Genomic DNA, 14809 nt, shown 5'->3' on the forward strand with positions numbered 1-14809 from the left:
TGTAGGAGGATTGTTATCCCTTCACTTGTCTGCTGTGCCCCTTTGGTGCTCTGTGGAGGACAGTTATTGCAAATGGGACAGATGAAGCGAGCCAGCAGACACATGCATCAAATCTGCCTATTATTCAAGGAACGCAAACTGAGTCCATTTAACTGCTGAGAAAATAATGAATTTATTCAACTTTGTGTAAAGGACCGCAGCACTTGTGGAATCACTGTGATGTATGTTCTCAGGGCACTCCCTGAAGGAAATATTTTTATGCTCTATTTTGCCCTTAAAAGCACGATTTAGTGAATCTCTCCTGAAAAGGGTAATAAAAGTGGTCTTTGACCTGTCTTAGTCTATTTTTTTTCTTTTTTTTCTTTTTTAAGTGGAATGAAATGAATAGTCCTCTTATTGTCTGGCTTGACAGGGTACTTTTCTTAATCAACATTTTGTCATCTGAAACTTTACCAGTATCAAACTGGCAAAGAATGAGGTGTAAGTTTCTTGTATCTAAAAGAAAATTCTGTTTTCTAATTTCATTTACGAACTCCCCCCACCTTTGTCCTGTTTGTCCTCTTTTTTTTTTTAATATGTGCATTTAAAGTATAGCAAAATTATGGAAATTTTCTATTATTACTATTATTATGGAAACAATTAGAAATATAGATTTTCTATTCATCCCGTTGTCTGGCAAATCTACTCTTATTTTGATGATATCAGTACTTATTTAATCAGAGTATTGAACATTGAGTGTAATATGTATGAATGATAAAAGTAAACTGAAATGTGAACAAAATTATTTCATTGTTTATGATTTCCATATATAATTTCCTTTTATTTCAAGAGTAGGCCTTCCCAATCTTTATGAGTGTATAACATAGTAATAAACTCAACCAGAAGTTTCTATCCCTAGTCTATGTAATATCTTCCATAATATAAACTATCTCATACTGATGGTAAGCTTAATTATATTTCATTTATGTAAATAGGAACTTTCTTAAGGATGAACATGAGTTTTTAAATGTCTTTATACTTTAAATGAAGATCTTCAGAAATTCTCTGTGATTTTGAAATAACATTATCTTTGAATGACAAATAAAATTTCTAATTGGATTTGCAAAGTTGTTTTATTCTCCTAGATTTGTTGTTCTTTCGTTGTTTTTTGTTTTTAATGCTCTGCTTCTTTAACCTTAAGAAACTGCTTGAGATCTATTCCACATTTCAGTTTTTGAAATATAAGTTAATAATATCTTAGCAAGTCACATCTTGTTTATAAATTTAGTTTCTGCTTTGAGTCATTTTTTGATAAAAATTAATAACATGTTTAAATTACATGTTGTCTTCATACTGATGCTTTCATGCCAAAATCTGCTTATTCTTAGAAACTGAACTGTACAGGATGTTAGAGAATTATAGTTGAATAGATGTCAACCTAAGACCAGACTCAACTTTTAAAGAAGACCCAAGTTATCTCTCTAATATTACATGTTTGATTTATTCACACAAGGAAGACTTTGTGAATATTCTTCCGAGTTGAGGAGAGATACAGATCTTAACATTTCTAATACGTAACATCGTGTCTGCTATCTGTACACATTCTTTTATTGCCTAAAAGATATCAGAAAGATCCCTGAAAGGCAGTGGTAGAGTCTATTATAAACAGACTTCCTCAATTGCCCACTTCAGATAGCCTGCAACAAAACAAGCTTTTTAGGTTTCGTATAAAGGTTTAACTGTCTTACTTTGGCCAAATACATCTTAGAGATGCTTGCTCTAGATCATATCATCTAGATGTCTCCTGCCCGACTATTTTAAGAAGCTTTATTTTTATATAGAAATACATATTATACTGTTTTTAAAAACGGAAATTACACTCAGAGAAAACTGTTATCAATATTTGCTTGACCGTGGGTGGCCAATTATTTTGAAAATGTGTTTGATAATCAACTATGGAAAATTTATGGCAAATAAATAGCTCTTTCTATCAATCGTTTTACACCCATATCTTATAGCATAACATATTTCTTAAAACTGATGCTTTCAAAATTAAATCAAAAATCCAAAAAATGTATTTTTGCCTTTTTTTATTTTTCAAAGTTTTACTATTCAAAGTTTAGAATATTTTCCAAAGATGGCCAGTAGATTTTGATATCCTAGAGCACTTGATATCCTTAGAATACTATAGTCTTAAATATCTTTCAGCTTTTTCCTCTTCCCACTTCCATCATTCAATTTCTTTTGCAATTCCAAACAAAAACTCCTGCCTTTCTTTCAAAAACTATGACAGTAAGTTAAGTGATCTAAATTTAGATATTCAGTTGTTCTTGGTATGAAAATTTTCCCTATTCTTTATAGTAAACGTGTTATGTATTCTCAGAGTTTAAATTGTTTATTTAATGTGACACTAGCCAATTTGCACTAGAATTTATTGAAGAAAATGGTTTAATTATTAATAAAGATTTAGATATATATGGGGTGACTGGGTGGCTCAGCTGGTTAAGTGACCAACTTCGGCTCAAGTCATGATCTCACAGTCTGTGGGTTCGAACCCCACATGGGGCTCTGGGCTGACTCTTGGAGCCTGGAACCTGCTTCAGATTCTGTGCCTGTCTCTTTCTGCCCCTCCCCACCCCTCTCTATCAAAAATGAATAAACATCAATTTGGTTAAAAAATAAAGATTTAGACATACAAACTAATAAAATTTTCTTAGTCTCCTTTATTTATCTTTTGATTATTTAATCATGTGATAGCATATACTAAAAATACAAATATCTCTTAGTAGTAAAACTACAGAGAAACCTGTTAGACTAGAGAATACCAGATTATGAAAATGCTTATTTAGATAAGTGCTGCGGCTAAATATAAAAATATTAGCCTACACTAACAATGAGTATGTGAGCACATGAGTGTTTTTGTATTAAAGTCTAGATTTCATAATATGGTGTATAAACATTCCAACAGGTAGCATGATAGTGAGTTGGAATTATATTGCCATTCTTGCAGTGAACACATGCTTACAATAATTTTTTTGAATGTTACTAATTACATTATTTATAAGATGATGACTCACAGATCATGGTTGAAAAAGCAAGCTTAGTTATTATTTGGATGAATCATACTATACAACATTAACACCTATTCAGCACAAATATAAATAAAATCATATAAGAAACAGTTATGTAAATCAAGCTAAGTGGCATGGGAATGATATGACAACCTTTTAACTGTTATAGTAGATATTTTTTTAAATAGTCAAGGAAGATTATTGCATATATTAATTACATGCAAAAACAAAACATTTCGGTGGTATTATACTTGCTGTGCAATAAAATTAATAAACTGTACAACAAATGTTTGAAAAGTATCAGAGACCAAAAATTATTAGCATTTAGGTGTTTTGTTAATAAAGGCAAAATAATATTTATATAAAACCAAGAAAAAAGCCCAGACAATCTCTGCTTCAGACTCAGAAGAACATAGCTTGAGCCAGGCCACAGGGAGGAATGAGGCCAACCAGAGATGCTGCAATTAATCTATTGAAATGCAGCTTAAAGTAAATCCACTTGGTATCTTAATTCTTTTTTTCCTTCCCAAACAGGTTTTTAAAAAAGAAAAAAAAATCCATTGCAGCATTTTGTTCTCCAAATGTCACTGAAATTTATTTAAAAGAAAGAGCTTAGAAATTACCAAAAGGAAAAAAAAAAAAAAAGACTGTGGTAGCCATGCCTCTAAAACTCCTAAACTGTCAGAAATATAAAATCTCATTAGGAAGTGTCAAGTCTACAGGAAACTTTACATTATGATTACATTATCATAATAGCGTGAGATTATAATATAATATAATCATAAATAATATAAATGTTATAGTATAGAAATATAATAATATAGAAATAGTATTAAGATATTATATACTTCAATAATATATTTCAATGGTCTTAACACAGATTCAATTGTATCAAATTTGAGAACATAAAATAATTTCACATTTTGATTTTTTAAAACTTGATTATCATAAGAATAATCATTATATATAGACATATATGTAAAAATATGCATATACTTATGGACATTGAAAGAATAAGATCTACATGTATAGCTATATAGATATAGACAGAGGCAGAGATAGAGATAAAGAGATCTATAAGTACACTGAACAAAATACTGTATACAATTGATCAATTTATTTAGTTCTTTTGGGGGGCTCAAGAAATACTTTTTGATCACTAGCTGCACTATTAGCAGTGGTAAATGAGGTTGATTTAAAATGTGAAAATTGTAACTCTGGCACAGTTTTCAGGATGATGCCTTATTCTCTGCCTTCTGAGATAATCTAAATTAAACACACACACACACACACACACACACACACGCTAATACAATTTCTCAATGCTCACATGATTAGCTTCTTAGACACATAGATTGTTTTACAATTATAATACCAAAAATAATAAAGAAAAAAATTTTGCACATTTATGGACCTTTGTTATTATTGTGTGGATGGAGTCAGTGTTTGTATTTGACCGTTTTAATCAGGTCGTCTTTCAATTATATAAAGATGGTAGTTTTTTTTATTGATACGGGCATTACATTTTTGTGTCCCTCTTTGTCATTTGGAGTTTCAGAATCTGAGTTTTAAATTTTATTAATTTCAAAGAAATTCGAGTGTGAATTATGAAATTTTAATAAAACTTTGATTTCCATAAGCAATCTCTTCATGTCATCAATAAATATTTTTTAAATGTCAAATATTGCTTTTTCTTCTACCTTTTCCAGTAATTTCTCAGCATTAGTTCTCTTAATTTCACTAATTTTGTCCACTATCGAAATGCAACTAATCTGATCATGTCAACATATTTATCATCACAAGTTGTTAATCAATTAACAAATAATAGATGTGCATTGAGTAATACCTGAGTGTTAAATTCCTTCAAACTATCTTCATCCACACGATATATTATCAGCTACTGGTTCTCTCTATTGACATTGTAATTCAGGTATAGAGAAGGAATTTCTTCGTTATTCACTTTCCAGAACTTGTGTGTTATATGTCTGCAGCCTTCTCTTCCAGTTTTTCCCATAGTTCTTTATAGGGGTCACAGATGTGTTCGTTTTCACAATTTTTAAGATAAATGACAACTGCTGTATTTTTGTTACTTAGTATTCTATGAACAGATTGTTCAAATTCTCTTCTGAATTGTGTAGAGGAAGAAACCATGAGGCAGAAAGGACCACAGAAGGGACCATGGAAACAGAAAAATACAATAACAGAAGTCTAAGCTGGCCATGAATAGAACAGTGCGTATTTCAGAAAATACACAAGCTTGTATTTCCTCCTCTAACCAAGGTAGAAATTATATCTGTCATAAATCGACTACTACTTAATTCCACTTTTGGTGGGTCTGTGTATGGTGGAGAAATATATATATATGCCTGGGACAAACTTCCTCTTGAAAATATTAAATCTTCTAGAGTGCCCAGGTGGCTCAGTTAGTTAAGCCTCCGACTTTGGCTCAGGTCATGATCTCACGTTTTTGAGTTCAAGCCCCACTTCAGGCCCCTGTGCTGACAGACCCGGAGACTGCTTTGGATTCTGTGTCTCCTTCTCTCTCTACCCCTCCCCCACTAGTGCTCTATTTTTCTCTGCCTCTCTCTCTCTCAAAACTAAACAAACACTAAAAACATTTAAATACTAAATCTTCTTTGCAGACACTTGATAATGAATCTTTCCAAAGTGAAATGATTTCTGCTTTTCCATTCCACTTATTTCTATTCTAAATTGAAAACAAATATCTCCAAGCATTTTCTGTTTTTTTTTTTGATAAAACCTTAATAGTGGTAGCAGATTTATTAGTTTTCATAATTGGTAGGGTTAATTATAACTACTGTGTTTTAATTAATTATCATAAATAAAATATAATACTTGATGCATGAGGCTTTTAAAACTCCCTAATCACCTCTCTTTCAGAAATCAATATGCAGAGCAAGGGTACAATCATAAGCATCCAATTTCTCTTGCGGTTTCTTCTGCTCTGGGTGCTCATTGGGAAGTCACACACGGAAGAAGACATCATAATTACAACCAAGAATGGAAAAGTCAGAGGGATGAACTTGCCAGTTCTTGATGGCACGGTGACAGCCTTTCTGGGAATTCCCTATGCACAGCCACCTCTTGGTAGACTTCGATTCAAAAAGCCACAATTCTTGACCAAGTGGTCCGATATTTGGAATGCCACAAAATATGCAAATTCTTGCTATCAGAATGCAGATCAAAGTTTCCCAGGCTTCCCTGGATCAGAGATGTGGAACCCAAACACTGATCTCAGTGAAGACTGTTTATACCTGAATGTGTGGATTCCAACACCTAAACCAAAAAATGCTACTGTAATGATATGGATCTATGGTGGTGGTTTTCAAACTGGAACATCATCTTTACCTGTTTATGATGGCAAGTTTCTGGCTCGGGTTGAAAGAGTTATTGTAGTTTCAATGAACTATAGGGTGGGTGCCCTAGGATTCTTAGCTTTACCAGGAAATCCTGAGGTACCAGGGAACATGGGCTTATTTGATCAACAGTTGGCACTACAGTGGGTCCAAAAAAATATAGCAGCCTTTGGTGGAAATCCTAAAAGCGTAACTCTCTTTGGAGAAAGTGCAGGGGCGGGTTCAGTTAGCCTTCATTTACTTTCTCCTAGAAGCCAGCCATTGTTTACCAGAGCCATTCTGCAAAGTGGATCCTCTAATGCCCCTTGGGCAGTAATGTCTCTGGATGAAGCCAAGAACAGAACACTGACCTTAGCTAAATTTATTGGTTGCTCTAAAGAAAATGACACAGAGATAATCAAATGCCTTCGAAACAAAGATCCCCAGGAAATTCTACTGAATGAACTATTGGTTGTCCCCTCTGATACTCTTTTATCTGTAAACTTTGGTCCAGTCGTGGATGGTGATTTTCTCACTGATATGCCAGACACACTACTCCAACTTGGACAGTTCAAAAAAACCCAGATCTTGGTGGGTGTTAATAAAGATGAAGGGACAGCATTTTTAGTATATGGTGCTCCTGGTTTCAGCAAAGATAATGACAGTATCATAACTAGAAAAGAATTTCAAGAAGGTTTAAAAATATATTTTCCAGGAGTGAGTGAATTTGGAAGGGAAGCGATTCTTTTTTATTATGTGGACTTGTTAGATGATCAGAGAGCTGAAAAGTACCGTGAGGCCTTGGATGATGTTCTTGGGGATTACAATATCATATGCCCTGCATTGGAGTTCACCACAAAATTCTCAGAATTGGGAAATAATGCCTTTTTCTACTATTTTGAACACCAATCTTCCCAACTTCCTTGGCCAGAATGGATGGGAGTGATGCATGGTTATGAAATTGAGTTTGTCTTTGGTTTGCCTCTGGAAAGAAGAATTAACTACACAAGAGCTGAGGAAATTTTGAGCAGATCCATCATGAACTACTGGGCAAATTTTGCAAAATATGGGTAAGTGTTGATTTTTGGAATTGTTTTGATTGTGATTGCTTTTGCTTAACTCTGCTTGCTCTGTGGTGTAGACTTCATTAAAGGCACAGACATGTTTTAGTTTTTTATTCTTTTTGTACCATAAGCTAGTTTTGGTTTTTATTATGTAATGAATTTCAATTTCTTGCATCAGGGTACTTAACATAAATCATCAAATGACTTTTACAAAAAAAAAAAAAAAAACATTTTCTGATTTCATTTCCAAAATACTGTGAAGTACTTCAGTAATATTAGCCAAAGTTTGTATGGAAGTGGATGTTTACCTTGAAAACTAAAGCTCTTGTGACCATACTCTTGAACCTGAAATGTATAATGTTTACAGGTTTAGGGAAGAGCAGGAATATATCTTCTCATCATGCTTCTAAGCAGAGGTAGTGAAAAAACACATTCCTGATCAGGAAAATCAAAGGGCAAGATGGTGATGGAGTTGGCCCTCAGATTACTCCAAATACAAATGCAGAGTTTGGCATTTTATCAATTTTTCCCCTACTAGGTTTGTTCAGAGTTTTCAAGTGATCTGTATTGGACAAGGGCGTCTACAAGGGTCCCCATGTTTAGCTAAGCTGTTTTGCATTTGAGCAGTCATATAGCTAACATTAGATAACCAGACATATGACAAAAGAACCCATTTTTCCTCATCTGTTATAAATATTGTGATATTATATCCTCAAGAATCAGAGGAAAATAATCTGTTCACATGTATTTTCTAATTTGTGTGTTTCTCAAATATATAAATGCATGTGCATTGATATAAGGGTTTTTTTGTAATCCTAAAAAGAATTTTCTATATTGGGATACCTTGTATCCATGGGAAGAACAAAACAAATAGAAATTTGAGCACCTATGTTTAAAAGAAATACTTACAGACACACAAATTGATGGATGTGCTAATCCAATCTGTCATAATATCTTTTATAACTGAAAAAATGTTGATACTAGTATTATTGCATTCCGGTTTTCTTTTCCAACCTCCATTTGAAATTCATTGTACTTCATGTCACTATATATATATATCTTTCTACAAAGGACTTGTATAATATAATTCTTCTCAAAACTTTTTAATGCTTATCCACTGTGTCTAAAGCTAAAATTCTATCTTTCATTAAGAAGCTTTTATAATCTTACTGCAAGCCATATTCCCCAACAATATCTGGCTTCTTGGCAGGGCAGTTATCTCATGAATGCCAAAGATTTCAAGCTTAATACACCTTAGAGCCTTGCTCTTGCTCTGCGCCCTGTTTAAAATGTCTACCTTTCCTTTTAGTGACACACGTCCCACTCTTTTTTTGAAGATCCTGAGCACCCACATGTTTCACCAAGCATATCTTTAATTCTTAAAGTTATAATTGCTTTGGACCTCTTTTCACTCTCCACAGAAGTGATTGACTGTAATTTGTCTCTGTGCTATTTTTCATCATATGCTGAGCCTACTAACCTAGACTAAACAGGCTTCTGAAAAGAGAAACTGGTTTTACTGGATGCCCACTCATTAGAGTTACTGCCATTGGTATATAACATATTTATCAAATATTTGGCTATCCAATGTTATCCAATGATTGAGCAAAAATAGGTTTGCTAGAATGAGTAAAAAAATATATATATATATTTATTATATATATATATTATTTTATATATATAAAAATATATATTTTAAAAATTATTTAAATTTAAAATTTATTTAAATATTATATATATTTTTTTTTACTCATATATATATATATATTTTTTTTTTTTTAAGATTTGTGGGCAATTAACTTACCTGTAGTTGTGCAATATCTTTTGCCTTCTCAACATCAAATTTCTGCTGAAGAAGGATCATCATTACTGGATAAGCATTAGAATTATTTCTATCTCATTTTGTTCTCTGCCTACAGGCTATGCCCATATTAAATCATTTTAATATGTTTTAAATTCTTTCTTATAATTCTAGAGATTGTAAAGAATTTAAGGAGATATATTTCTTAAGATTATTGATGGGCCTGTAATTTTTAAAGGACTTTATATTTTGCATATTGAAATTACCAGAAAATTTATATTTTCTCATGTCACAATGGAGAACACTGAGAATCAGATGTGGAATATATCTTGACACACAGATAGCAAGAGTTCCAAGAAGAGAATCTTTGACACTTAATAGATTGTTTAACCCCAATCTACTTCTATTATTAATATATTTTAATGAGAAATATATGAAGGTTAACACATTTCAATCATAAAGACAAGTTCATATAAGTAAGATTTTAAGCCATAAAGATTAAAGTAAACTTTTCAGTGTAGTTTAGCTATCACATGATGTCATTTCAGTTAGGGAGTGTCTTTACAGTTCATATTCACACAGTTGAACAGAAATAATAATACTTCATACATGCTGACAGTTAACTTGATGGCAAACATAATGTTAATCTCCTGGTATAAATTGTCTTTTTTCAAAGTATATCTATGAATAAATATAAAAGTTTAAAATAGTTAAGTAAACTCCAAAGGAAACAAAGTTGGCAAATACACAGTTTGTAAATCCATCCACATCTATTTTACCACAAACATGATGTTCTAACTCTGGTTTTCAATGCTGGGAGATTAATCCTCTACCCTCTCATGCTCTCACCGCCCCCCCCCCCCCAACACTTGGGAACATTCAATAATGTCTGGAACTGTATTTGAGTGTCACAACTGGGAGTGGGGGTAATGCTGGCAAGGAAGAAGCCAGGGATGCTCCTACACTTCCAGCAAAGCACAGAACAGCTCCCACAACAAAGAATTAACTATTCATTCCCAAAGTGAATAATTCCAAGATTGAGAAACTACAGGTTTCTACTTCTTCATAACCCAAAAACAATGCATTAAGAAAATAAAAAAAGTAGAAGTAGGAGTTGTAATAATTCTTCAGAAAAACAAGGTATCAAGTTCATGGCTCAGAAAATGTTTTAACACATTTAACAAATAATGTCTAGTATATATTGTACTGTTTGTTATAATTAAATTCAAATTAATTTTGAATTGTTCTATGTGATTTTTTATGTTGCCAATGGGTCATTCAGTAGACTGTTATTTAACCTCCAAGTATTTGGATAATTTCTATCTATTTCGTTGTTGATTTCCAATTTAGTTCCATTCTAGTGAGAGACAATACTGTAAGATTTTTCCCTGTGAAATATATTAAGAACTATTTTAGGACCCAGTATATGATCTATATGGGTGATTATTTTATGTGCTCTTTAGTTTACTTGGTATGATTCGTTCCATAAATTAATTAGTTCACAATTGCTCAGGTCTTCTAATACTCTTGCTAATAATTTTGTCTACTTGCTTCAAATGCTGAGAGAGGGGTATTAGCATCTTCAATTGTAATTGTGGTGTTACTCATTTCTCCATTTTGCCCTCCTAATTTCTTTTAGTATTTTAAAGCTATGCTATTAATTTCTATGCATAGTCAGAATTATGTAGTCCTGATTTGGCTGTTTTACCATTATGAAATGTCTCTTCATCCTGAAGTTGGATTTGCCTAATATTAAGATAGACAGGTCAAGGTTCCTATACTTATGTTTGCATGTTTTGTTCTATCCTTTTCTTCCACTTACATTTTTAAAGAAATCTTCCTTACAATCGGTGTGATTAATCCACCAATTTTTTTTTTAATTTTTTTTTTCAACGTTTATTTATTTTTGGGACAGAGAGAGACAGAGCATGAACGGGGGAGGGGCAGAGAGAGAGGGAGACACAGAATCGGAAACAGGCTCCAGGCTCTGAGCCATCAGCCCAGAGCCCGACGCGGGGCTCGAACTCACGGACCGCGAGATCGTGACCTGGCTGAAGTCGGACGCTTAACCGACTGCGCCACCCAGGCGCCCCAAAATTTCCTTTTTGAAAAATACTTACATTTCTTTGCCAAGAGTCCCTTCCCGTCTCCTACATAAAACATATTATTTTTTAAGTTCTTAAACATACTTAAAATAACTTAAGGTTTTGTTTGTTCATATAATAACAGGGTTCAGTTTCTATTTTTCTATGTCTTTACATGCTTAGTAATTTTCAAGTTTATACTAGACTTTGTGGATTATATGCAGCAAAAATTCTATATTATTTTAACCTTCTCCGAAGAATGTATGCTTCCACTGAAGAATGTTTTTTTTTCTATTTTACCAGGCCATTCAATTAAAGGATGTATATAGAATTGAATTTTTCTCAAATGTGTAATCAGCATGGTTTTATATTTTGTTCAAATGGATCCAGGGAAGGTCAAAGATATTTTATAGATCCTCCAACTTGGCAGGACTTAAACTCGAAAGTCTATGTTCACTGAGGGCTTTGGGGGTAGTTGGTTTAATAGTCTGTCAGGGTGGGGATACACTAGGTCTTATTGTATTCTGTACTTCTAAGGCATGACCATCCGTCCAGCTGGACACTGAACATTAAAGAGGTATTAATGAGATGTAAATTAAGTACTGACAACTTGACGATAGTTATTCACTTTCCAACTTTTCCATCTCTTTCCTGTTCTTAGCCCTGCAGCATCTTGTCTCGGGTCAGCCCCTTTATACTCTCATCCTATATATATTTAGTCCAGGCCTGAGTCAAAGATCTGTAGAGAACCCCTGAAGAAAATTTGAGCCTTCCTTCCTTCTTTCTGGAGTCCTGCTCCACAGATTCTAGCTCCTTCTATATCCAGGAACTCTTATTTCTGTCTCTTGACCTTAGTGAAGCCGCTCTACTGCTTAGGCTTAAGCTCCCTGCATCTTGGATAAGAAATTATGCTCTTGTGGGGTGCCTGGGTGGCTCAGTCAGTTAAGCATCCAACTTCAGCTCAGGTCATGACCTCACAGCCATGAGTTCGAGCCCCGTGTCGGGCTCTGTGCTGACAGCTCAGAGCCTGGAGCCTGCTTTGGACTGTGTCTCCCTCTCTCTCTGACCCTCCCCCATTTATGCTCTGTCTCTCTCTGTCTCAAAAATAAATAAACATTAAAAAAAAAAAGAAATTATGCTCTTGTGAGTAACCACGGTAAACATGGGCTCACCTTGGAGTTCCCTTCTCTCATATAACACAGACTTCTACTGCCTATTACCTGGTTCCTGAAACTCATTGCCATTTTTCGTTTGTTTGTTTGTTTTTGTTTGTTTTTTTATATAGTATTAAAATTGTTTATGGTGGGAAGGCTAATTCAGTTTAAATCACTCCATCATGGATGAAGATGAAAGCCCAAACTACTCCCATTTGTATTTTGAGGGTACTCTAACCTTTATATTTTTCAATCCCTTATATGAAGTGCATTTTTTGCAGTTACTTTAGAATATTTACCAATTTCCAATACATATGAAAGCTTTTGTCACTTACTTCTTGGCAAAAATAAGAAAACATTCTTTGGTAGCACTAAATTGTATTCAAATATGGTATCCTTAGTTGTAGCGTTTTAAATTCCTTATAAAACAGAAGCCACAATATCATGTAAGACTTTGTTAACCACTTATATGTACTTTGCTTGCTCCTGCTTTTCCCTCAGTCCGACCTCTGAAAATGAATTTAAAACCGTACCCAAATAGCACACGGACCCGTATGTGCATTACATCCAATATTCTGTGCTAATATATGTTGAAATATCAATTCACATATTTATCCATCGATCATTCGTCCACGTAATAACTTGATGGTCAAGGAATTAAATTAAGCAGCACTTAATGACATCCATTCAGCACTATCCCAATTATGCAGGAAACTGGTGAAATCAAACTTAATTTACCAGGGAGGCCAGAACAGCTAAAGAGAGTAAATAGCCAAAACGTAATTAGTAGCATAATGTAAGATAGAGTAGGGTCATTATTCCAGGACCCCTCCAGTTGTTTCCTACTGTTTCAGAGCATCTTTTGTTTACTGTAGGCTCCCAGGGGCTATATCCAGAGCACCTCCAGTGTGCAACTTCAAGGGGAGACATTCACAGTGTAGTTACACAGTCTTCCCAATTGTATGTGACAGGTCTGATGTGTCCAGTGGTAATCTCTCTACAGATCTTGTGTTTCTATCACTTTAGGCAAATTACTTAAAATTCCTTACTTCTCCTTATCTATAAAATGGGCATATAAATATACCTCCTTCACTGACATATTTAAATATTACCTTCTCATTTGCAGGGAATTGCATTCCTCCTTCCCACTAAAAAAATTAATCCCCCGTTCCCCACCAGTCATAAACTACTCCAATCTATTCTTATCTAAAATCAAACTTGCCTCCCCCCAAAGTGTACAATTGTTTGACATCCCAGTTCCACCTTAACTAATCAGTTCAGTTTTCAAACAAATAAACTGCAAAATCAAGGCAGCTAACTTCCTTCTGTCTTTTTGTTGATAATTCGTTTATTCAGAATCCCTCTAAAGTGGTTAATGTTTCCTAACACACTTTTGCCAGAAATAAATATTATGGCACAAAACATTTTTCCTTTGTACTATTTTGATATCGTGAAAAAAAAATTACTTAACAAAATATTTGTAACTTCACATAAGCTTATCCACTGCTACTCTCATGTATTTTATTTATTTATTATTTAGTCTCTTACACAGTAAGAAACTTTATCGCACATGAATAATTAATTATATGGGAACAAAAATGTAATACTAAACTTTCAATCCCATGATTCACTTATCTATTAAAAATAAATAAGAACTGTTCTTGATTTCTCTACTGGGAAGTAGGTGTGATTAAATTAAATGCTAAGCCATAATTTCTTAGTGCACAACAATTTTTTTTAATAATTGAGACAATTTAAAAATAAGTATGCTTCCATGTACTAAATTCTAATTATAATGTGTACAATTACAGATTTGCCAGATTTCTAAAGCAATGACATTTGTTTCTCATCTGGAATATTTGGGATATATATATGTATATAGACACACACATACACACATGCACAGATATATGCATACATACACACATATATATATATACACACACATATACATATATATTTGGAATATTTGGGATGTAATAATATATATTTAGAATATTTGGAATGTATATATACATATGTATGTATACATGTATACATATACATATGTACATATACATAACAAATATTCCAAATGTATATATGTATGTATATATACATGTATATAGATATATCCCAAATATTCCAAATCAGAAATAAAGTTCATTTACACAAACACACACATACACACACACGCACACGCACACACACACACATCATGCACCATGGGATGGGTGTTTCATATACATTATTATACTCACTACACTACTAGGAACACAGTCTATAATAATATATTTTCTGATATTTATAATGTGAAGTGG

The 14809-nt window shown here is 33.3% G+C and overlaps 1 protein-coding gene across 1 annotated transcript in view; it reads left to right on the forward strand.

Annotated features, from left to right (window-relative positions):
* Positions 1-14809, forward strand: part of BCHE (butyrylcholinesterase) — a 68854-nt gene that overhangs the window by 195 nt on the left and 53850 nt on the right. The window contains exon 2 of the mRNA XM_043594975.1: positions 5952-7476. Coding sequence (XP_043450910.1) covers positions 5960-7476 — 1517 coding nt within the window. The 5' untranslated portion in view covers positions 5952-5959. The remainder of the gene's footprint in view (positions 1-5951; positions 7477-14809) is intronic.

The sequence above is a fragment of the Prionailurus bengalensis genome, chromosome C2 (assembly GCF_016509475.1).
Source record: "Prionailurus bengalensis isolate Pbe53 chromosome C2, Fcat_Pben_1.1_paternal_pri, whole genome shotgun sequence".
NCBI lineage: Eukaryota > Metazoa > Chordata > Mammalia > Carnivora > Felidae > Prionailurus > Prionailurus bengalensis.